Source organism: Symphodus melops (genome assembly GCF_947650265.1).
Source record: "Symphodus melops genome assembly, chromosome: 5".
NCBI classification, from domain to species: domain Eukaryota; kingdom Metazoa; phylum Chordata; class Actinopteri; order Labriformes; family Labridae; genus Symphodus; species Symphodus melops.
Window position 1 is genome coordinate 20,962,592 of NC_136695.1, and position 25,618 is coordinate 20,988,209.

At 42.0% G+C, this 25,618-nt stretch overlaps 2 protein-coding genes across 6 annotated transcripts; both read left to right on the plus strand.

Moving 5' to 3' along the window:
- Nucleotides 1–57: 57 nt before the first annotated feature.
- Nucleotides 58–14,094, plus strand: rprd2b (regulation of nuclear pre-mRNA domain containing 2b). 4 transcript variants are annotated; one of them, XM_079343081.1, is made up of 10 exons: nt 58–738; nt 6,210–6,339; nt 6,467–6,690; nt 6,783–6,832; nt 6,924–7,050; nt 8,383–8,558; nt 8,804–9,089; nt 9,200–9,442; nt 9,941–10,105; nt 10,203–14,094. In XM_079343081.1, the coding sequence occupies exons 1-10, from the start codon at nt 543–545 to the stop codon at nt 12,218–12,220; spliced, it is 3,615 nt and encodes a 1,204-aa protein (XP_079199207.1). In that variant the 5' UTR covers nt 58–542; the 3' UTR covers nt 12,221–14,094. The 4 variants fall into 4 exon arrangements, with proteins under 4 accessions (XP_079199207.1, XP_079199209.1, XP_079199208.1 ...); XM_079343083.1 differs by having other exon boundaries at nt 9,944–10,105; XM_079343082.1 differs by having other exon boundaries at nt 9,203–9,442.
- Nucleotides 12,174–25,618, plus strand: tars2 (threonyl-tRNA synthetase 2, mitochondrial). 2 transcript variants are annotated; one of them, XM_079343087.1, is made up of 18 exons: nt 12,174–12,296; nt 16,977–17,152; nt 17,554–17,668; nt 18,031–18,152; nt 18,835–18,943; nt 19,232–19,296; nt 19,414–19,492; nt 20,102–20,248; nt 20,335–20,433; nt 20,824–20,993; nt 21,063–21,225; nt 21,768–21,905; nt 22,447–22,524; nt 23,621–23,721; nt 24,734–24,835; nt 24,916–24,988; nt 25,119–25,233; nt 25,359–25,618. In XM_079343087.1, the coding sequence occupies exons 1-18, from the start codon at nt 12,183–12,185 to the stop codon at nt 25,499–25,501; spliced, it is 2,109 nt and encodes a 702-aa protein (XP_079199213.1). In that variant the 5' UTR covers nt 12,174–12,182; the 3' UTR covers nt 25,502–25,618. The 2 variants fall into 2 exon arrangements, with proteins under 2 accessions (XP_079199213.1, XP_079199214.1); XM_079343088.1 differs by lacking the exon at nt 12,174–12,296 and adding an exon at nt 16,134–16,426.

A 25,618-nucleotide genomic window follows, 5' to 3' on the forward strand; every position in this document is an offset into this window, starting at 1 on the left:
TTTATTTGACGGGACAGTCTATGTTCATGATACAGATTCAATATCCAGATTTGCAGTCTGCAGTAGATCAGTCAGGGACTTTGGTTGGGAACTGGATGGTTGCTAGCCCAAGTCCTGGTGCCAGGGCACTTCTCGAGTAGTGCCGGGGTGCCCTTGAGCAAGATGCCAAACCCCTTAACAGCTCTGGCACGCTCCATGTGCAGCAGACCTCTTTCTGACAGCTCTGCATTAATGCATGTCCACAGGTCCTGTTTGTGCATGTGTGAAAATCATATTTCTCTTTAACTGAATTTCTCCCTGGACAAATTAAACATTAAATTTAAAAACATGTTAAAAGAAAACACGAAACAGATGAGCAGCAGGAGAAATCACATCATTATCATCATCATTCTGTACGTTTTAAATTGTAAGGGAAAGACCTATGTGTGTGTGAATAAAGTAATCTATATGACTAAAATCAAGAGGGGCGTGTTTCTAGTTTCTAGTCGTCTTCTTCAGCTCTGCTCTGTCCCTCGTCCGATCACCGGAGAGCTGCAGCAAACATGGCGGCTGGTTCAGCGGCTGCAAGCGGCCACGGAGCCCGCAGCTCCAACGCTGCTCTCGAAGCGTCTTTGGACCGGAGGTTTCAAGGAGTATCCAACACTATGGAGTCAATACAGGGACTATCAACCTGGTGCATTGAAAACAAAAAGCACCACGGCCTTATTGTTCGCTACTGGATGAAGTGGCTCAAGAAATGTGAGTAAACGTTACCTAACCCTGCTAGCTAGCTCGACTCAGGCTAATTCAGATGCATGTCTGACCCGTTGACGGGATAAACTTGCAGAACTGAATCCGAGCTTTTCCTGTTAACCCAGTTTAGCTCGAGTGCAATGCAATCCTGTGCAAAAAAACAAAACACAACAACAACAATGCAGGCTAATCCCTAAAGTGATGTTTTAACAAGCTACGACTTTGACAATCTGTCGTTGTTGTCTACTTGAAATTAGCCGCGTTTAGCAGCTAGGCTAATGCTATGGCAGTGTTTACAGTCGGGCCTCTCTATTTAGCACCACGTCCATGCACTCAAGTGCTTATTTTACACGTTATTAGTTAGCTTTTCAGGATTCAACTTAGGTGTGCGTCTGCCTCGTTACTGTCATACATGAGTAATTAATGATGCAGCAAAAAAAATGCCAAATGCTTGATCATGGTAAATGCTAATTCCTCTCATTAAATGGTTTCTATTAGACATGCTTCATCAAAGTAGTTCGAAGTAAATCGTGGTTTCAGGCTTTTATAATGCAGTACTCAAACAACTTCTGAAGCCATAAACTTTCTTTCCTTTGGATTTTTTTCTCGTTTTGAGCAGTCTTTGCACAAGTACTATTAGTTTAAGCTTTAGTATTTGAAAGAGCTCAAGCAGCATGCCCGTACACCTTTGAACATGTAGCTCTGCTCTCACACACTGAATGTATACCTGCACATTTGCAGATTGGTTGGTTGCCTTGGTTTGCTCTGTGAAATTGTAAGCAAAATGGAAGTATTTATTTTTTTATCACAAGAAAGCATTGTAACACAAACTGCTATGTCTGTCTGTCTGTCATCATCCTCACATGTCAACACATTCACTCTCTATGACATTGGCAGTCCTGCACGTCTATTTAAAAGATGCAATGGCAACGAGAGCTCTCACTTTATCCTCGGTGTTGGATGTAATCCCATAATTACTTACATTAATACATCATCCTCTGCAGTGTCTATTTCATGACTATAAAACTATCCCCACAAGCTATCATCAAATATAGAATATTTGAAAGAGTTAGTTAAATAAGTAGTTAGACGGCTATAAAGCCATTTTAACCTGATTTTTTTTTTCAGCTTAAGCTTTCTGTGTCAACATTGATTTTTTGTTTTCACTTTTTTTGTGCATCTGAAGTCATTTGCATTTTTCTGTGTCCACACCCTCTTTATGAATCTGCTCACTTCATTACAGTTTTATAGTTGTTGGTCTTATTTAATGTTTTTATTATTCGACCTCTGAGAAATACAACTGTCATACATGCAGTTTAGAGACATGTGCATGGTCCCTAACTAAAGACTTACCAAAGACATTTTCAGAGGATTTGGAGTGTTTTTAAATGTGGAGTGGTGAATGGTTCAGTTTCCTCCTGAGTGATGAATCCACTCGAGTTATGAAGTGAACTCGAGTGCGGGTAACAGTATTGGATGTTTCTGCATCATAAATGAGGTTTACATTAGTTGTTGTTGAGTGAGAAATTGACATTAGTCATAAAGTAAATATTGTACACTTGAGTCGTTTCCTGTGAAGTTTTGTGCAGTGAGTTAACAGTGATTAAAGTGTTTTTCATTACGTTTTTTTTTTTCATCATTGTAGCAGGTTTCCAAAAGTAAAGTTTCCAGGGTTTTTTTCTGAGAAGTAAATTTTGACATTTGTTTGTTACATACTTTAATTTATGAGAGGTTATATTTAAATTGACTGTCCAGAATCTTTGCATGTTGAAAAAGTCTTTTTGAAGTCAGACGTAGCAGAAGTTTGGATTGGATTTGGATTCCTATGTGGAAGCCCGAGTGTGCACATTTAAAATCACGTTTATATGGACATTTAGACAAGTAGATTACACCTGATGTTGATTCAAACTATGCAATATTAATCCAAGTTAAACCTCTAGTTTATACATGTAAATTAGCCACTCTCTTGCTAATATTGTTGCTCAAACATTTTAATAAACATTGTGGACAAATGTTTTTGTAGTCTGAGAACATCTTGAAGAGTTAGCTGATTTCGTCTGCTTCTCAGGCTGGAAATGAGAGGACGTCTCATCAGTCAGTGTCTCTTTGCACTGCACTTTTGAACCCCCTTGCATTAGGACCCATGGAGATGCATTATAAAAGCGTTCACTGAGATGGGTAACTGCTGCTGCAGGTTCGGCCATTGTTTTCTTTCAGAGAGCAGTGTCAATTGAGCAACAGTCAGTCCACCAATCATTATGTACTGTTGGCTGAGAGTTATAATATTAGAGCGTGGCGTTGCATAGGGAAAAGTCAGTCCGGTGTAAACCCGTGCTAAACAAAGAGTTCATATCTATGGATCATTTGCAATGCACTGTCCTACATGGGCCTTTTTTTAAAGTACAAGAAAACTACAAACCACTGGCCCAATCATTCTCCAAAGTAGATAACTATTTCTGTAAAGCCCTGCTGACATCCAGCAGTCTGCAGTCATTTATATCTGCTATGCTCTGCAGTGTGAACTCTTTAGATTTAAAGATGGGGGTAATAGTTTTTAATAAAACTGTGGACATTTGTGTTGGATTAGTTTCTCTGTGATGAAAAGGCTCTTCAGACATTTATTGACTGAGTTGTTTTACAGACGAGCGTTGCACTAGTGTGAACTTTGTCATCAGTCAGTGTTCTCAAATGTTTATTATGGGATTAAATCATGCTCCAGTGTTGGTTGAGAAACAAAGGTTCATAACTTTTAGTGCGGATGGTGTGTTTGTAAAAAAACAGACATGAAAGTGACCTCTCATTAATACATTAACACATTAAAGACTCATTACTACAAAGAAAGATCAAAACTCTGAGCTGGCCGCCCAAATGGACTCACACCATCCCACTGTCTGATGGTATATGTGGCTGGGACAGATTGGAATGAAATTGAATGCATCATGTATGAAAAGGGAGGAAAACAGTAACGTGAAGTCATTGTATCTCTACATTTCAGGAACCGGTCAATTCAAAGTGCTGCACACAAGACATGAAAAGCCTTAAGACAAAGCAGAGAACAAAGATTAAAATACTACGTCACAAAAACACTAGAAGATTAAATATCACAATTTGAAATGGAAAATTCCAAAATAAAAACCGAGAAATGAAATTAGGCAGAAAAAATACAATAATATACAAGTTACATAAATAACCTCTAATTTGTGATGGAAATGTGTCGTGCTGTGTGACGGTTGTTTTATTGTTAAGCTCTGAATGGATGTTGTGTGTTTGAAGCTCGGCTGAACTAAACCACATTTAATGAACTCTTTGAATCAATTGGATAAAATAAGCTGTTTGTTACATAAAAAACCCCAAACAGAAGGTACAGGGTGCTTCTACCCAACTGTGTCTGTATTCAAATTAATAATAATTTCCCATTTTTAAGCTGCTCAGGGCTGTAAATGTGTGCTTCCATCTCACAGTCCTGTAGTTAACCATCCTCCTCAGGGTTTTGTTGTTGTTGTAAAAAAAAAAATTGTGTTTGCCCTTTAAAGGGACAGATTTGTTTACTGGAAGATATCAACGTTTTTTGGATCGTACTTGGATATTCTCGTGTGTGTAATTTGTTAAACAGATGTGTAAAGAAATAAATGAAGTTAGTGCTGCTTGGTCTCGTCTGAAGGAATAGCCTGATCCAACACACGGAGCAGCAGTGTTGTATTCTTTCATGCCGGTTAAACTGTGAGTGTGTTTGCCTCTGCATGAGCGAGCGTTGACTCTGATTGGAGATAAAATATTATAAGGACTGTAACTCGTGTCATCTTCAGATCCTCACAGTAAAACTTTAAATTAAAGCTCATCATTGTGCTGTAAGTCGACACTTTAAAGGTCCTCTCCAGCTTTGCTGTTCACGGGTTTTGTGTGAAAAGAATCAAAAGGCCGTCTTGTAAGGACAATAAACAGAGCGCCATTTCACTGACTGAGGTAAATAAAAACCAGGGCTATTGAATGTAGGTTTACGCTAGACGCAGTTTCAATATGTGGTACTTAAAATTATAATAATGATAATAAATCACATCAGCCAAAGTTCAACTGAGATTTCCTGTCTGTGTGGATTTTATTTCATTTAGTTTTTATCTGATCTGAAAGTTTTCCTAGATTCTGACTTTGAGGTTATAACTGAGGCCAAATATGAAACGTTCCAGGAAGATAATCCGATGTCTGAACAGAAAGCACATTATTAGTCGATGCTGAAAGTATGTTTGATAAACGTGACCTGGAGTCGTTTCCCTGCACACACCTTTTTTTTTTTTTCTTTTGTCTTTTCCTTTTTCATCGTCTTATTCTGGTCACTGTTTGATTGAGTTATCATGAAAACAGTTTGTTTAAGCATGGTCATGGTTTCACGGTGTACCAGAGGCTAAATGCAGCACAATGTTGCAAAGTAGGAAATACTGTCTGATATTGAATACCGCTGTTAAACAGTAAGTGAAAAGTCTATTTGAGGAAGCACTGCGTCCGGGCAAACAGGATTAGTTTTTGAAGTGGAAATATTTGATGATCAGAACTATGAATGAACTTATCACAGACGTCATGTGCTCTGATCTGCTCAGTGTACAGACGAGTAAAGGATACGATGAGGGACAGCTTCAACTGAAGGACTGATGTCAATGGAAGATATTAAATAACGTGATTGATGAACATTGATCAGTCAGATGAGTGTTTAAATGATAAAACATAAAGAGGTTTTCATGACATGGTGTTCTAATAAGCATTGCTCTCAGACAATTTCATGTTTATACCAAATATACAAATATTTAAAAGTCTTACAGTTTCAACATCTGCTGTTTGTTTTTATACAAATAGATAAATCTCAGTGATTTTGGTCTGTGTGCTATTGGTCTACCAATATTCGGTTATCCTGACATGATGTTTAGCATGTCGTTACAAAGATCATGAAGCCTCCCACATGATGTTAGCTGCTGCCCCACTCTTCCTCTCCTCAAAAGAAAGTAAACACGCAGAGGAAAGCATGCCATGCTGTCATGCCACATTTAAAAGTGCACACTGCCACCTACTGGCTCAGAATAAGATTGGTCGTCCATGGTTTACATTCAGCGTACATTAAACATGAATGAATCTGTCGGATAGAGAGGATGAGAACACGCATGTTTAAAGCATTCCTCAGCAGATATCCTGTGTTAGTTTGGTGTTTTTTTTAAAAGTAGGACTAACTTTTGATGGAATCGCTGTTTTATGTTGATTTATAGATCAGTAATAATTCACCTCAGCCAGAGGATTAAAAAGATTCAATCATTTTGTGGTTGTTTCATATCTAAAAAGTTGTTTAGTTTGGAGCATTTTATTCGTCCACACTAAGTTTATGAAACACACAGGAACAGTTTGATGTTTGAGTGCCTGAATGATTTCCTTATATTCTGTACATTAATCTTACCTTCTCGTCTCTTCATCTGCTTTTTTTTTTTTTCTTTCCCCAGCTGACAACAATCACCGTTTGAATCTCTTCTACCTTGCAAACGACGTGATTCAGAACTGCAAGAGAAAGAACGCCGTTGTGTTCCGTTCGGCCTTCGCAGAAGCCCTTCCCAACGCTGCTCAGCTCATTAAGTGAGTACGCAGACTTTCAGGAGTGCTGAGCAAACACTTAAAGTGCAGGATGTTATCTCAGGAGTTGTTCTGCCTTTCTGCTGACATTGTAACGTGCCTTTTTTTTTTTTTTTTTTTTACGTTGCAGAGATGTGAAGGTCCGTAAGTCTGTGGAACGGATCTTTGTGATCTGGGAGGAGAGGAGCGTGTACCCTGAGGAGGTCATCGCCCAGTTCAAAGCGTGCTTGAACAAAAAGGATAAAGAGCGAGAGAGGCAAAAGGAAAAAGAAAAGGAAAGGGAGAGAGACAAAGAAAAAGAGAAGGAGAAATTAAAGGAGAAGGAAAAAACGAAGGAAACTCCTCCTGCAACTGGTCAGTTTGGTTATTTTGAAGAAGTAAATGATTATTCATATTTGCATATGTCATATGTTTTAATTGTGTGTTATTGTACATTTATTGTCCAGCCGTGGTCAACAAAGCTGCCCTCAAGTCAAAGATTGTGGAGGAGTTCACAGTAAGTCTGTGTGATTATGTATTGGCATCATTTTCATTATACAGCTCTAACATATCTTCTTTATTAATGCGCTCTCTGTTTTCTTCAACAGCCGAACGTCCTCATTGAACAGTTGTCCAGGTATAAGCGGGAGGTTGCAGAAGAGGAGTTCAGGGAGAAGCAGCTGGCCGCTCTTAGGGTGGACGTCTGCAGCACAGAGGCTCTAAAGAGACTTAAAGGTCAGAGGTCACTCCTACATTTCCTCCCTCTCAAACTTCATCTCCCTCGTGCACTTTTTTTTTTTAAGCAAACAAAAAAATATAGCATGCAGCAAGAGTATTTATGTTTTTATTCTTTAGCACAAGGTTTTTTTTTAAGGTAAGGTTGTTTCTGGAAAGAGTTGTGCTGCTGTATTTTTTTTCGTTTTTTTGTTGAGCTCAGTCAGGCTTCCAACATGTCCTGGAAAACCTGGAAAATATTTAAATCTGTCCGTTCAGGAAAACACATGAGAAAAGAGAGAGAGAAAGTGATTGTCCTCGTTTCACATCAGAGTTTATAAAACAGAGGCAATTGTCACCGGACAGGGCCGCCTTTGTTAGAAAGCCCAATAATGGTCTTTGAATGAGGCACAAATCTCACATTCAATCAAATGAATGTACCTTGATTAAAAGTTCATTTCTACAAATAAAGCAAAAAACAATAAACAAAGCCTTGAGGCCCTCCCCTAGAAATATAGCACTTCAAACACTATAATATAATGATGTAATTTAGTTGTTTTTTCTCTTAATTTGTTAAACGAGAATGATCTCATGTTCTTTACAGAATCACATTTGAATATGAATCAGCCTACTAATTTTAAAACCCTGGAATTAATTATTTAGACATTAATGTGTTGTCATTAGGGGGGCAAACAAGTACTCATTCATTCAATAATAATCGGTTACAAAAAATGTGTAATCAATAATCATTTTGTAGTCCACATTTAAAAAACAAAAAAGATGTTAAAAAAGAACAGAATAACAGAAATAAAACTTCAGGTGCAAAAGATGACAAAGTGCTTATGAAGGCTGATCTGTACGCTAGTGCTCGGATCATGCATAGTCTGCTTTAACTCTAGAACTGCCCGCTGTCTAATGCCCACTCCGAGCGCCGCCATGGGAGACTGTCATTACTGTGCTCAGAAGCTTACTGCTCAATTCCACCAGATGTGTGTTCGGTCCAGCTCCGCTTCGGCTGCAGAGCTGATGGCTTTCTCTTTTTTCAATGTGTGTGCTTCTACTTGGTCTACTTTGTTTGCAGTGTGTTCTGCTTTAGTTTAAAACAATAGACAGTTTGACCTTACAGATGTTTCTAGGAAGTCGTGTTATAAATACAAAGACCTCTGAAATCAAACATTGTACAAATACAGTTTTTAACTGAAATATGATGTCATTTTCCCCAATTTATTAGTCAGACCTATGAAATGTAAATTTAACAAATGTGATCTTAACATAACTTAGTCATTGATTTGTTGTATTAAACTACATGAAGCTTCCACATTTTAATGTTTTTTAAATATTTTTCTGTTCCAGACAAAGCAGGAGGGAACAAGTTTGCGAAGGACTTCGAGGATGGAAGTCTGAAGTTGCAGGAGTTTGTCAGCTTCCTTGAAAATGAGATGAAAACGGGGCCTCCCCTGCTGGAAGCTTTGGGAAATGCAGACATTTTCTACGAGATGCAGTATAAGGAGGTTAAGATCGTGGCCAATGTGAGTGTTAAGTTGAATAATATCTGTATTTTTCGTTACGAGAACATCTGGAGAAATTAACAAGATCTGCAGGTTAACCTTGTGATTGTTACTTACAGTATGTTACGTGGCACCGCTCCTGTTTTACTTCAAAATACAATTTATTTTAACGTTATTAAAATAACTCTGGAGCAGTTTAGATGAGCTCAGCTGGAGCATACTATCTTTCCATTATTTGTCATATAATTCTGATTCTTTCTGCTCAGGCGTACAACGCTTTCGCCAACCGCGTGGCCAGTCTTAAGAGGAAATTGGATTCCCTCAAGTCGACTCTGCCTGGGACCGAGGACTCTCCCATCCCCTCCCCCTCTGAAGACGCTCCCTCTCCCACTGACTCTGATTCCCCGTTCCTGGGACTGGGGCCTAGCAGAGCACAGGTGGATCCGGAGCTGGATGGCAAGGCCATGGATGATGGAGAACTACCAAGTGACAACCGAGACACGGAGGACATGGACATGTCTGATGAAGAGGCCAATGCTGTCACAGCAGGGGGTTAGTGGCTACAGAGGGTCCCAATGTTTGTGACAGATCCACATGAGGCTGTCCAGTTGTGCTGTCATGTCGATTTGAAAAAGTATCAACCCTTTGAATTATTTTACTAGCAGGTGAGAAGAACGACAAGGGCCATGCTGCTGTTGCCAAGCCTACCAAGTCAGACGCAGCATTAAAATCTCCGACCACACCGACAAAAGCCTCCAAGGCCAACAATATAGCTGCTGCCACGGCAACTGCAGTGACTCCTACCTCTGCTCCAGCAACCCCTCTGGGGGTCAATCTGGAGAAGGTGGATCTTGGAAAGATCAGCTCCATTCTTAGCTCGCTCACATCGGCCATGAAAAATACAGGTATGTTCAAAAATAATTATTAAACCCAATGTTCAACTAGCAGACAGAAGTCATTGTGAGAAAAACATCGAACATGTATCCTAAACATAACACTGTATTCTTTCCCCCCTGTAGCACCATGAGGCTTAAAATATTGACCATTATACACAAGATTGGAGCGTTGAATACTAACGTGACTCTTCTTAAGTTTTATCTGTTTTCATATCTGTCATGTCGATTTCCCAGCTTTTCTTTGGAGGTAAAAAAGCGTCTGTACGAGTTGGACATTGGAACAAACCTTGATATTGTCACTGTAAAATGCTCAAAATTAAAACAAAAAAAATGAATATGAATGAACAGAGAAACACTGAAAGACATTTCAGGATTATAGAAATGTTGCTCAGAGACCTTAACGGGTGTGTAGACCACATTAAAAGTTATTGGTCCACGTTTTAAGTGGACTTGAACCATCTGAGCTTTTAAACACTTTCTATCTTTTTGTAATGTTTTTATTCTTAGCAGCCAGCCCCGCTCGGCCGTCTCCTGCGACACCCACCACTCCCTCTGGCCAGTCAGCCGCCTCCAAAGTGACGCCCTCCAGCCCTGCACTGGCCAGCATTCTGTCACGAGTGGACATCACACCTGAAGGCATTCTCAATGCTCTGTCCAAAACAAACACACCTGGTAAAATGCACACTTTTTAAAGTCGGGACATTACTGACCTGTTTTGTGCTTATATTGTAATCTTTTTTTCCTCTCTTCTGTTTCTGTCATGGTGCAGGTTTATCGTCCCTTCTGCAAAGTGTGACCAACACTGCCTCCGCTCCTCCCACCCGAACCTCCCCAGAATCATCAGCCGTAAAAACTCTGCTTAGCCCAACCACTTCAAAACTTAAATCGAGCACAGGGAACAGCTTCAAACGAGACACACCAGGCAGAAGCAGAGACTGGGGGAAAGAGAGACAGCTGTCCCCTCCTCCTCCACCCCCTCCTCGCCCCTCTGTCCCCTCTGTCTCTCCCCCCAGTCTAGAATCAAAAATCAACAGTTTCTTGCAGGGTAATCCAGGCTTTAGTCTTGCTCTAGGTGATGTCAGTCCTGATGGGGTGGATGGAACGCCGGTGAGAGACGAGGCCGCCTGTACCCCCACCCAGGATGAAATTATGGACACGCCTGGGAGTCTGCCAGAATCTCTAGGCTCATCTGGAGTTCATACCCTCTCGCCAACCGCGTATCGTGGCGAACCCTGGGATGCTGTGATCACCCCATCAGGAAGCAACGGCAACGGGGACTACACCAGCTCCTCCTCTTCTTCTCGGTATGGAGCCGGGAAGAAAAGCGGAACAAAATTAAAGGAAGATGAAATGAGAAAGCCGCTCTCCTCTTCTCCAAGTAATGACTTAAAAGGTAAAAAAGATGGACAGCACGGCCAGCTAAGGATTATGGGAAACAACAGAGGGATTGGAGAAAGGAGGCTCTCATCAGGCTCTCGTAAGATGAGCACGGGCTCAGACGACAGCGGTCTGAGTGGAAAACGAGAAGACAGAGGAAAAGGTCTAGGCTCTCCTGGCCCTGGTGAGAAGGAAAGCCAGTATCATCGTATCGAGACACTCGTCTCACCCTGCACTGAAGGGGCACCCATCCAAACTCTGGGCTACTCCAACCGCCCACTCGCTGGAGAGCGCATCAAGACAGTCGAGAGCATCCGCATGTTTGGCAGAGGGTCTCGGAGAGGTGGAGGAGTCGTCAGTCGGCCAGGGGGAGCGATGTGGTACGAGGAGGAGGAATACATGGAAGCTCAGCCTCCCTCCCCCCACGCTGCCCCCCCTCCTCTCAACATTGTTCCGGGTGGCGCCGAGGACATGCCCCCCACCATGCCTCTTCCTCCACCACATCTCCTCCTTGCACATCTCCACCCTCCTCCGTCCCATCCTCATTCTCATCCTCCTCCACCTGCTCAGTTCCAAATGCCCTTCCACGTAGACAACATGCAGGGTCCTCCTCCGTCCCTCCTCCACCAGCATCCTCCTCCCACATCTCCTTTCTTCAGCCCGCCTCCGCCCATTCCCCGACCCCCTCCGCCTCCCATGCCGCAGCGCATTTCCCCTCCACCTACCCATCCTGCCGTTCCCTCTGTTGTCATGGTCGGTGGAGTGTTGGTCCCTGTCGATCGCTCCCTGACTCTTCCTCCTCCTGTCAGACCTGAAGGTGTGGAGCGAGGCGGGGTGGGGCCCAGAGGAGGCAAATTAGGCCCTCAACCCCTCATGTCGTCATTGCTGGGTGAGCCGCCCAAGCTGCTCCGCCCTGGCACAATTAAAGAGCCTTTTGCCAACCGACATCCCCCCCCTCCCCTCCGCCTAGGTAACCCTGGTGTTCCTCTCCCACTACTGGGCAGAGTGAAGGAGCCTTTAAATCTACCTCTTCCTCTGCCTTCTCCCTCCCCCACATCCTCCACGACCTCTCCCTCCACGCCAAACTCCCCCGCCGTCGACACAGTCCCTTCCCATCTCCCCTCACAGTCGGCTGCCCCTTCTCACCACAAGCCCCCCGCTAGTCCTCCAGCTATGTCCCGTAATCAAACCCCGAACCCCGTTCCCCTCCTCAACCTTCCCACTACCCGACCCCCAATGCTTTCAGTCCCCGGCTCACAGAGACCCCTGCTGCGAGGCCGAAACCCCTCTCAGCATCGTTACCAAGATCAACCCATAGGGGGGTTTCGCAGGGGCAAGCGGGCCGGTCCTCCCTTTACAGGTGGTCCCTTCCATGCACAGAAGAGACCTTTTCTACCCCCACGCTACTGAAGCGGTCGTCTATGACAGGCTGAACGAGAAGTTCAAACGACAGCGCCGAAGTGCAGAATGTGTGTTAGCCCTGCTGGTATGAACCTAGATATCTTTACTCTGTCAAATAGCTTGAATTAAAACTACCTTCGGCTGTGTGTAAATAGCTTATTAAAACTTCATGCTAGAGCTAGACAGCCAGTCATCCTACACCGTACAGTGCAGCTGTGAGGTTATCTTTTACAGAGTACAGAGTGTTGTGTGACAAACCTCAGTCTATCTTTTTCTTTCTCTCCCTACACAGTAGATTAGTGTCATCAGGTCTCAATAAAGTTACATCATTTTCAGAAGAAAAGTGAAAAGAAAAGCAGCAGTTTGATATTTTAGGAAATCATTTTTTTTGGTTTCTTGATGTGAGTAAAAGATCAGAAGAAACCTCATCTTTTCCCTCAATATCCAACACAAGCCAGGGCTGAATTAGCTTAACTTAACATCAAGACTGTAAATGGGAAACAGGCTATCAAAAGGTTAAAATACAAACCTTACACTTCTGATCATCATTAATGCATAATACCATTTTCACAGGTTTATTTAATACAAAAGTAAAAGTATTGTAATAACAAGTAGAAGTTTTTGAAGGCTGCAGTGACTTATTGAGTCGAAGCTTTCTGCTGGAAATCATCACAGCAGCAACATGATCCTTGGTCACTGCTATCAGCTACAGCTTACGTTTTTGTTACCCGTTTAGAGAATCAGGCTAGACGTCTGCCCTATTTCCAGTGTTTATGCTAAGCTAACATTATACTCTCCCCAAATACAATTTTAAAGATCCATAAAGCCAATAATGATATTTCCCAAAACATCAAACTATACCTGTAAAAAAAATGTTGTAAATTGCTGAAAATAGGTTTCAAAATAAGCTCTTCTTCCACGAGTGTTTGGGTGTGTGCTGTGTCCTACAATTGTATTTCACATTTCAAGTGACATGTTGCAGCTTAGGTTACCACTTGTTTTTATTTTCAGAATACCTGCTGTAAATAGTGTTCTTCTCTTGCTCAACCTTTCCACCTTCCATCTCTTCCACAATATATCTCTTTAGCTTGTAAATATAAAAAAAAGTGAGATGATGCAGCGTTTTCTCTTCAAGCTCTTGTGTCTGTTAATGAGGACTTTGATCCGCATTCACACACCCCATATTTACTGTGATCGAGGTCTTGGATAAGCTTTAGCCCCAGGAGAATTTCTCTGCAGTATCTGTCGCACCTGCAGAAGAAGCGGGAGAAGATAAATGTACATTTTTATTTTCCAACATAAATGTTTTCCTGTGCGCACTTCACGTTAGACTGAGTCATGAAGATACTCAGTAGTGGGTGGGGGGGAAATATTCAAGCTTGACCTACACTCACACTAGGCTTCAAAGTGTACTGACTTGAATAAAATCCACAGTTTCAATTCAACCTGGGGGGGGAGGTATTTTATTTGGTCACTATTTATGACTTGAATTGCGCTGTTGTAATTTATTTGCGCTGTTCAGCTTTTTGTTTTCTGCCTGTTTTTTCATAGAAATAGTTATCGTATAGTAACAACTACTGCCATTCATATTGCATTTACATTAAACTACTTTTATATTTAGCTGTACTTTTTTTTACCAGATTTAATTGGCCATTTTCACTTTGCAGCTCTCGTATATGGTATCAAGGGGGCAAAACCATTTGAGCTGATTAGGACTGTTTTGACAGTGGTTCATTTCAGATATTTTTTGCTATTTTGGCCCCTTCCTTTCTTTTGTTTCTTTGCTATTTTCATCCTTTTGCCCTCAAGCCCCTGTGCTCACCTTCTGCTCTCATGGAGAGTGGTTTGTTTCTGACCTAAAAGTCATCAAGATTTACTGCAAATGTATCTCCATGACGTTTGTGCATACATGCATTGTAAGAATATAACGAGGAGCATGTTTGTTGCTGCGGTCTTAGCACATCATCAGTGTACTGATGTTTTACTGAATATTATATTATGTGCAGAACAGCTAAGCACCAACCTTAAACTCTACTGTGTGAACGCTGTATTTATTTTCTATACACAGGTTCCTGCTCACCCAGTAACTATCAAATTCACCATTTTAATTGTCCATGTATGTAACTTTTCTTAGTTTTTCTTCACCTCTACTTTGAGTAATTGAGTTTGAAATTGAACATGTGACATTTCTAATGGTCTATGTACATTTTATAAGCTGAATTGCTCTACTGCTGTTCTCATCAATGATGCTTTATCACTGGTGTTTGGGTGTCCAATCCTTTCTGGGTTGAAGAATATGCACACACTGAAAATCACATTCAGTATGCATACACAAAGAGGCAGATGCAGCCATTTTTTTTTTTTTTTTCTTGTCTGAAGCAAAAACAGCAGACAAATCAAAAGGATTTAATTCATGGACATAAGTCTCTTTTCCAAACATCACAATGTTTATCTTTTTTTTTTGGTTACACCAATGACTCTAAGCAGCTGGTGTGGTGTTTTTCTTTAACAAGGGAATTTGCTGCTTTATATCACTTCTTGCAGAGAACTCTCTCAGCCTCTTTTATGTTAATTCCTCTGAGCATTTTGCACACTGCAATGCACAGTGTTTTTTGAAAACCATTTCCATTTTAAATAATGTACACACCATATTTGAAGCACCCACTGAACACATTGTGACACAGACAGACCCAGTTTCATTGGAGCAGCCATGACCTCACATACACTAACCAATGGCTGTACAGTTAATTTCCATTTGCTTACACGCTGTGTATTTAAATTAGTACATTGTAAAGCTGAGGGACCTTAATGTTTCAGCGTTGTGCCAACATCTTTACTGCTACACTGAACATGTAAATATTTAACTTTGGCCTTTGCCTTTCTATTTTTTTTTTTTACTTCATTAATATGTTTAACATTTTGAGGAAGTGCAACATTTTTAAAGGTTATTCACAGTAAATCCATGCCATATTAATCTGCAGGAGGACAAAAAAAAAAATTCTTTTTGCAAACATGCACTGTGAACATTTAGTGGGAAGTCAATTACTTGAGCTGGTCCCATATGCATAATGTCATGCAGAGTTTCTAATTAATTGACTAAACTGAAAATGTCGGCTTCGCCGATAAGTGCAATGAAAACGTATCTTAAAATGAATTTGGCAGCTCTCTTTCAAAATGAGATGCTTTAATGCCCTTTAAAGATGAATTTGTTTTTTATTAGACGACGGTGTGACCCCTCTTTTTAAAGCTGCTCTATCTCCCCCAAGTGGCCGTTTGGCTGAACTGCACCACTTTAGCTCATCTCTCCTTAACTCATGTTTCTACGTACCGCTGTTGGCGTAGTACGACGAGACAGATTCGGAACCAGGCTAAATATCTAAAGCCCGTTTCTGCACATTTAATATAAACTTTAAAGCATGGATTACTTTATATTTAACAATCAAAATTACCATGCACAATTTACCATGCAGTTAGATACACTTGTAAACTGATTTCAGTGCGTCCTCGTAGTTTTCACAAGATTAGAATTTATGTGTCAGTGATTCGACCATTAACTTTACATTTAAACAATATAAATGTTAATTTTCATCATTAACTCTCTGGTCTAAAAGATTGACTGCATCGGGCTCTAGATGAACAGATGCAGCTGTAACCTCAGTAGTTTGCTCTTAAAGCAGAATGAGTGCTGGTCCACCTTGTTGACAGTAGACATGCTGCAGGTCTGTGTATTCGTGTTAAAGTCTTTGCAGCTGCAGAACTGAAGCTGATTCAATGTAATTATTGATGGGACTTGTGTTTTGCGACATTATAAACTGTTGCATCACTATTTGATCATCGTTTTCAATCCTGTCTGGAGAAAAATGATCTGAGAGTGCATGCTTGTCAGGATTTTTAGATGGAGGTATCTCCAACACGTTCAAGTCTGCGTGATAGAGCTGCTGTTTTGACGCTCTCTCTCTCTTGAGTGTGGACGTTTGGTTTTGAGCGAGCACGTTGTCTCGTGGCAACGTCACTACGTCACAGTCTTCGTCTTATCTGTGCTTCCGGTGTTATGGCCGCTCACAGAGAAAGGTTGACAGTGATGTGAGATATCTGAGGATGAATTCGTAGGTTTAGGCAGGCGTGTTTTGGATGGCGGTAGTTCAGCTGTTTCGGCTGGTTGTCAGCCGATCGGCGGCCCGTGCAACGCTGCGCGCGCACAGGAGGTACAGCAAGGTGATCAAGCTTGTTATTACAGTACAGTAGCTTAGGCTAACATTAGCAACCAGAACATGGTGTCTTCTGTCAGTGTCTGCAGCTGTTGCTCAAGGAAAGGAAGCTACTATTGTGTTTTAGCTAGCAGGCTACTCTTATAAAAGCATGATTATCTCTGTTTTTATTGTCTGCCACTTGAAGTATAGGACATTTTTCACTTTGTTTTTGAAGAGAGTTCATGTGATGTAATGAATAAAAACAGTGTTGTATGAGTGAGGCAAACAAATTACCCCCCCCCCCCCCCCCTCTTTGAAGTTTTGTATATTTCCTTCATATAATAGAATAATCAGGCTGAACTTAATGCACTATGTGCATTAATGTAATTATGTTTTAATACATTAGTATGAGCCCAATTTATCTTTAGAATATCTCTTTACAACAATGTAGCCTATCACTAACACTAAGTTATTTCTAATGCAGCCCAGCAGCCATTCCTACCTTTCCTGAGGTCAAAGTGTGTGTGGAGATGTTGTTTTTATCCCTTAATTACATCTCTTCTGTCTGGCTGCAGGTTTGTCCAGCTCTCTCTCAGCGGCTGCAAGTGTTTGAGTCCCTTTGTGAAAAACGGTCCAATAAGAAGAGAGTTGAAGCCACGGAAACACCGCTCAGTATTCGACTGGCTGACGGCCGGACAGTGAAGGGAACAGCTGGCGTTACTACACCTCTTTATGTTGCACAAAGTGTTCGGTAAATTTAAAAAAAAAATAATTTCACATATTTTATTAAGCCCTGTGGGGAAATCTGTTTTTCTTTTTAAGAGATGGGCCTCTCACACATATTTGCTTGAATTATACACATGTACAACCTATGGACATACATTAATGCAACCAGAGCAGTTGGGGGTTTGAGGTCTTTAACAAGGGCATCTAGGCAGTGCTCAGGAAGTGCCTGGGCAACTCTTCAGCAACCAGACCAACTTTCATTTGTTTGTCCGCAATGGGACTTTACCTGGGATGTCTCTGGTTCCAAACCCAAGTCCCTACGGATTGAACTACTGTCTGCCATTATTATAAATATAGAATTCATACAGAAATGCAGCCTTATTTAACTTGCATGCATTTGGATAATATGATCCCTTTTAATTGCAGTGTGAAAGGAGCTCTGGTCAGCACAGTGAACGGGGAATTGTGGGACCTTGGGCGGCCACTCGAGACAGACTGTGAACTACAACTTCTGGGGTTTGACACAGTAGAAGGAAAGCAGGTAATCACTCTTGTAAACTAAATGTTTATCATTTTAATTTGTCTAAACTTTACTGTAGATTTATAGTTTTCTATCAGCCATTTGTTATTGATTTCAGTAGTAAACCACCCAGGGTAAAGGATGCAACATAAAGCAAGATTTCATACTAAAATAACTGTTGTTTTTTAATGTATTTATTGATGGAACTAGTCTCTTTTTATTCCTTTGATCTAATCAGATAAGTATTTGAAAATGTCCTTTTCTGTAATATAGGAGTTTACATCTAATGTAGACTCAATAGGGACCTTCTTAATCCACTCCACTTTTCAAAGTATGCAGTCGATGTATCCTCAACCAGCCCTCCACCTTGGTTCCTTTGTTAGGCAGCATGGAGGACAGGAGCCTGTGTCCTGGGCGCTGTGTTGGAGAGGGAATTTGGTGCCGAGGTGTGCAGAGAAGAAGCGTCCGAGCTCGGGCTTTACTGTGATCATCTGTTGGACAACAGGTGAGATATCTAACTGCTAAACATGTTCAGATGTGTCTGATAAAGGGTGGTACGCTGTAACAAGGTTTATGCACACTTGAAGCTGAGGTCCTTTACTTCTTCATATGCACATGAAGCTGTTGAAATGGAAAAGCAACGAGCTTCTCTTATACCTTCAACCCCTTGCTTTCACATCCTGAGGCTTATAATAAAACAGCAGGGATAGATCAGTGATCGGCACATCTGGATGATGCCGTCTAATGATCATGAGCATGTTTGATGAGTTTCCAATCTCATTCAGTGATGTCAAGCCAAAGTTTCCACACATAGCAGGCAGGTGTTCCAGCTCCGTCGGGTCCTCTTATGTCACTTCTTCTTGTGATTTGTTGCGGCTGCTTCTTCCCTTCAATTGATGTTTCAAAGTATTTGTAAAACACCTATTAGCATCACCGCCACCAGGATTTCTGAGTGGATTGCTCATGGTTCTCCACTCAAATGTATTCTTTGTACAACTACACACACCGAACTATGAGGTCCGATACAAATACCTACTATTAATTAGTTTATGCTGCTGTAATGAAGCCATTTTTCTGACAAGGATAAACTATCCGACCTGTCTTGTGTTTGTTGCTGCATAACAATGTGTCTTATTGCAACAAATTCGTTTGCTTTCGATTGGCTGAACTCTGTCCTCCCCACACAGCGTCCTGTCTCTGAGTGATGTGGAGGACAGATGTAAACAGACCGCAGCCCTCAAAATCCCTCTGTCCAGACTGGAGCTGAATACAGACGACATCCGGGAACTCTTCCATGTCAGTAACACCAGTGTCTCTGTTGTAACAATACACTCATGATCATGTCTGAAAGCATTTACTCTATCACGGCTCCCATCTCGCTGTCTGGGGGGTGGGGGGTGGGGGGGGGGGGGGGGGGGGGGGGGGGGGGGGGTCGCTCTGTGCAGAAGACGACGGAGTGAGCTCAGCAGCAAAATACATTTTAGCTGTGGATCTTTGTACCTTTTATTCATGATGATAAAGCATGTCCCCGCTGTCCATAGCAAACTTCCATATGATCATTGTTGTGGGTTATTTATGTTATAGGACAGTAAGCTCAGACTGCAGCTCTTGGAGGAGCAGGTGCAAGGCCCCATCGTCACGGTATACAGGCATGTATTTTTATAATATGCCTGTGTAATAACTTAATACACTCATTCCTAATGTTGTCTTGCTCTTCATTTTGGAAACATTTATTAAACTGGTTTGATCGCTCTGGTGTGACTCAGGTGTGGGGACCACATTTCAGTCTGCAGCGGCCCCCTTCTTCCACACACCGGCCTCCTCAAGGTGTTCAAGATGCTCCAGGTGTGTTAGTGATTTTTTTTTTAATTCTCCTTCTATTCACTGCTGTCCTTCCCTTTCATTTTGTCCACCCTGCTGCTCACTTTAAGGAGTAATAGCAGGTCTCTTGAAATAAAAACACTGATTAAAATCAGGCACGTCGACTTTGGTGATGCTTCGTTACCATGATTTTAAAATTCCAAATTTACAGCTTTTTCTTTAAATGTGTCATTCAAAGATGTAGGGTTAACCTCGTCTTATCACTAAAAATACATTTTATTTTGGACCCTCTGGGCAATATCCATCCTGTTGGATTACCTGCTGGGGAATATTACATTTCCTCATCTTTATTGATCCAGAAAAAGGGAGGAGTTTCCATACTTGGCTGTCGCTGGGCAGACTGAGATTCCATGGCAGACAGGCTGGAAATATCAGCAACAGGATGTTGTGTTTGTCAGAGGCCAGATTCCTGTTCTCAGCCTTTACAAACACACTGCCATCCATCAGTCTTGCTGCTGTCACCCCTTCCTCTTCTGGCCTCACTCTCCCTTTCTTTTTCTCCACCTCTTTGTTTGCTCATTATCATTCTCTCTTTCCCTCGCCCCCTCCCACTCATCCTCCGTTTCATCCTAGCTGTCCGCCGTGACCCTGACCAATCAGACGGAGTCCTCAGGTTTGACGCGTCTTTTAGGTGTGGCCTTTCCTGGCGAGAAGGATAGGGAAATATGGGAAAGAGAGCAGGAGGAGACGAGAAGGAGAGACCACAGACGAATTGGGACGGTGAGAAAAGAGAGATGCATCACTTAAAATCTGAGGATAGAGATGTGTGTGCAAGTCTTAAATGTACCTTTTTCATGATTTTCTAGGACCAGGAGCTGTTCTTTTTTAACGACGTGAGTCCAGGCAGCTGCTTCTTCCTGCCTAAAGGAGCCCACATTTATAACACCCTCACTGACTTCATCAAGGTGAACATAAAGTCTTGTAACATCTCTGTCACTGACTGTTTGCAAACGGAAAACAAAAAGTAGACTCATTACTTAGTTCTCGGTAAGAGCATTTTATAGAGACACACTGCTTATGCATCATAATGAACTTCACTGAAGCTGATTATGAGAGCTCCACATATGACCTCAGCTGTCTTTTTGGGGAATGTAGAAAAAATGGAATGCTTTCCAAATAATCATCCATCACACACAAACTTAACAAGTGCTGTGTTGATGCATCCCGGGGGCGGGCATGTTGAAATCAGCTGTCAGGATATTGCTCTTGTTAGCCTTCAGTTATCGTACTGTTGTGACAGTCTGACCCAGTCCTGCACTCATTGTCGCACGTCCTTCCTTCCTGACATCTTGTAGAGCGAATACCGAAGGCGGGGCTTCACTGAGGTCGTGACCCCGACTCTGTACAGCACGGCATTATGGGAGCGCTCTGGCCACTGGGAGCACTACAGTGAGAACATGTTCACTGTGACATCAGAGGGCGCTCAGACCTACGCTCTCAAACCCATGAACTGTCCTGCACACTGGTAAACACGCACACACATTATTACAACCCCCCCCCCCGACAGTGTCTCACTCTCCTCTCTTGTGATTAGTCTTATGTTTGAGCAGCGTGTTCGCTCGTGGAGGGAGCTCCCCCTGCGATGGGCCGACTTCGGCGCGCTGCATCGTAACGAGCTCTCTGGAGCACTGGGTGGGCTCACTCGTGTCCGACGGTTCTGCCAGGATGATGCCCACATCTTCTGCACACCTGAGCAGGTACATACACTGCCCCCCCCCCCCCCCCCCATATAAGAGAATGCATACATTATTTTATTTGGAAAGTTCCCTTCTCTACACCTCTGCACACTACTGACAGTGTTGTGTGGGGAGTATGAATCACGAATTGGACACACGTGGAGCCGTATTACAGTGATTAGATGGGTTGTTCAAATAACTCCTGAGACATTCCAGGAGGCCTCAGCCTGAATGAATGAAGGTCTTTGTTCAAACATTACACCTCCGTATGTGCATCTTGGTGGCTCCACAGTCTGTGTAATCCTGATCCCATACACAAACGCCCTTCCACTCCTCCTTCTGTTGACCTGTTAAAAACCTGATCATGGTCACAGGATGATCCTTACTCTTTGTTGCTGAGATGCTAATTTAATCTTCGGAGTTTACAGTAAATACATTTTACAGATTTATTCTTCTTAGAATCCAATCCAAATGTACTATTAAAACACAAACACAAGTGTCCCTCTCCACATCCCTTGTTTCCCTTGTCTTCAGCTGTTGTTTTTTTCTTTCTTTCTCTGCAGCTGCAAGAAGAGATTGTGGCGTGTTTGGACTTTGTGAGGCGCGTGTATCAAGTGTTCGGTTTTTCCTTCCACTGCCTCTTGTCTACTCGTCCTACACCGTGCCTCGGAGAACCTGAGCAGTGGGATGATGCTGAGCAGGTAAACCAGCACACACAGCGTTGTATGTCATAGTCAAAGGCCACTAAATGCATAGAACACGGTGTGGTTCATCACTGCAGAGGAAAAGCTTTTAACGAATGACTTGGTGTGATGATGTCCATTTAATCAGTCAGCTCTATGAGGGGTACTTTCAAACGGCAATCTGCTCTTTGTGGGGCTGCTGGGCTGATTCGTGTCTCTAATTCCCATTGGACGCCTTTTAAATAGCCGACACAGCAGCGTTTTAAGCAAAGTCAATTGAGTGTAATTGAACATAAAGGCTCCAAGCTCCCACAGCTCCTTAATATACACACTTAAAGACCAGCATGACAGTCATAATGTGCATTAATGTACCTGTATTGTGTGTGTGTGTGTGTGTGTGTGTGTGTGTGTGTGTGTGTGTGTGTGTGTGTGTGTGTGTGTGTGTGTGTGTGTGTGTGTGTGTGTGTGTGTGTGTGTGTGTGTGTGTGTGTGTGTGTGTGTGTGTGTGTGTGTGTGTGTGTGTGTGTGTGTGTGTGTGTGTGTGTGTGTGTGTGTGTAGCAGTTGGAGAGGAGTCTGCAGCAGTTTGGTGAACGTTGGGAGTTGAATCCAGGAGACGGAGCTTTCTACGGACCAAAGGTCAGCACAAAGGGCGACACGCAATAAATGAAACAGATTTCCACATACACGTGTAAACATCATGTATCATAGCAATTGCTAAAAGCCAGCAAAAACCACTGGGATCTAATCAAAAAAATAATAATAATTTGAAATTCTTTCATGCTAAAAGCCCCTTAAAAATGATCTCATTAGTGATTTGTAATTGATGTTATTCCATATCCTGATTTTGTGAACAAATATTATTCTTACTGGTCTGAATCAACCTTAACCTGCATTTATTAATAAAAGGTGGAGGTCATAGATTGCAGCATATAGAAGCTTACACTATAAACTGAAGATATACTGTCACTCTGTATGCTAATCAAGCTAATCAGTTGCTATTTTTAGCACGACAGTTCATTGGCAGACACAATGTTGGTATCTATTTTCTCGTCTAACTCTTTGATGAAAAATGCTTCAGCACTTTTAGTAGTAGTCCAGCCATTAAGTTCTGCATAGGTTTAACCAGCTTACATCTTAACTGTAGAAACCTTGAAACCAGACTGCAACGACAAAGATAAGAGCAACACAGAGGTCTTTGTTTCCTTCTGGTGATAAACAAATACATCTCTGAGCCACAGTTCACACTGTCCCAGACCACAGGAACAGCTATAAAAACTGAAATGTGCTAGCTGTTCTACTCGTGCTTCATGACTCATTATAAGTGGCTGAACTTGAGAATGACCTCGGTTTTCTTTGAGGCAATTTTGATTTCTTGTTTACTTATGCGACGAGTCATTTAGCATGAAGAGGAAGTCAGCTTCAGAGAGACATTTCATGATCGAGCTCACGTGGAGGCACAGAGTGGAGGTAGGTCAAATCAGGGTGGGGTTAGACACACTTTAACACGCACCGTGAAACAGAAAAAACATTCCTTATTGCCATCTAGCTAGGGTGTGTTAGCCACAATTAACTAGATCAGCTTCTCTTGTAAACTCAACTGCAACCCTTTTTGTCCACAAAAATGCAGTTTGTCCCCCTGCAGTGTCCGTGGCGTCAAAAGTCTGAATCATATTTGTAGATTTTGGCAGGAGTAGAAGCGCTGTGTAACTCGCTCTTGCGTGTTTCCTAACAGATTGACATCCAGATAAAAGATGCAATTGGAAGACAACATCAGTGTGCCACGATCCAGTTGGACTTCCAGCTGCCAATCAGATTTGACCTTCACTATGTTGGGTGAGTCATGAATTTCTGCTTTTGGCTTTCGATCATTTTAACATTCCTACATCTGCACTAAATCTGCATATTGGCACATTTGAAGCTGGTTAGATGAACCCACAGAATCTCCCTGTGTGTAGGATGTCCTTTAACCACTCAAGTTGACATAAAAAAGTTCTAACTTCATTAGCAACTGATTTTATTATCAAAGATTATTCCTTGGATTGAATTTAAGAGTTCAGGCAAGGGTGCATTAATGTTTGTTTTCGATGTTATAAGTCTCATCTCCTCCCCTCGTGGTCTCCTGTGGTCACTGGTTCTGGCCATTCAAATTCAAATCCCGCATCATGGTATAACAAATATGTTGATATCAAAGCAGTGATTTAAAAAATGTGGTAAAATCTAGTAATGTGGCAAGAACATTTTTAGAAAAATATTTTTTAGAATACCAAAAAATGGGTTGCTGGTGGCCTAGTGGTTGTTTTGCGAGCTTTTTGTACTTTGGCCTCAGTGCAGTCGTCAAAGCAGGTCTCTGGTTTGACCTACGGCCCTTCTTCCCGCATGACATTCCCTACTCCCTCTCCCCTGGTTGCCGGCTCTATCCCCTGTCCCATCTCCGATTTTAAAGGCGTAAAAAGCCCTAAAATAAACGAGTAACTATAGCACACTTAAAAACAGGGAATACTAAATGCAAGATTGTGTATAATGTCATCATGATCGAATCATCTCAGAGATATTAAAGGAGAACGGCTATGTCTCAAATCGGATGGTAATCTGATCATCCTGCTGAAGTTGGTTAAGTTGCCATGTTGCCATTGTTAGGTTTAAGCACTAAAAGTAATTAATGGAGCATCTAATATGGGTTTAGTATCGTTTTTAAGAACACTATGCAGCTGTTTTCTCTGCATCCGATTTTAAAGATTGTGAAGTGAAGGTTACGTTAATGTTAACGGTAATGTGCTAAGGTGTCTGTGACGTGCACAGATGTATGGAAAGTGAATCAATGAGTGATGTTTTTTCTTTCTCTCAGACGAGATGGACAGCTGCACAGGCCAGTGATGATCCATAGAGCTGTACTGGGATCACTGGAGAGAATGATCGCCATACTGGCTGAAAACTTTGGAGGCAAATGGTGAGGAGACGTCAATGACACGGAAAGGATGCATTTTATGAAGCTGTTAAAGCATCATTGCGTTCTCTTCCCTTTCCCAGGCCACTGTGGTTGTCCCCAGCACAGATCATGGTGGTTCCTGTAGGGGGCAACAGTGAGTCATACAGCCAGCAGGTCAGTCAGTGATGAGCTCCCAGCATAAGCATACCAAGTGTACTTTCTGTCGTCAGTATTAACATGCTCGTTGATGTGAGACGCTCAGCATAGATATAATCTTAAAAATAGTCAACTCTCTTTTCTTAAGGTGGCCCGGCAGTTCTGTGAAGCTGGCTTCATGGCAGATTTGAATGACGACCAGGGAGCCACCTTAAATAAGAAGATTCGCTCTGCTCAGCTGGCCCAGTACAACTACATATTTGGTAAGAATGAATAATAGGATGAAAACTGTGGATTCTTCTCATGGTAGAACCTGTCACTTGGGTTTTTTAGTCAACCACACAAATTCAGACTCCAGAGAATGACTTCTTTACTTGTGTTTTTTCAGTGGTGGGGGATAAAGAGGTTGAGAGTGGGACAGTGAGCGTGAGGAGCAGGTCGGGTAAACAGCTGGGGAGGAGGCCGACAGAGGAGGTGATGACATCCCTCACAGAGCTTCGAGACTCCAGGAGCAACTCAGACGAGTTTTGATGAAAACATCCTGTGAAAATGGAGTCATTGATGTTGTAAATGTTTGTGCTAATCGAGCTGTTATACTTGTGTCGGAAGAGGATGTGGCTTATATTTGTAATAAAAGTCTCAAGAAAA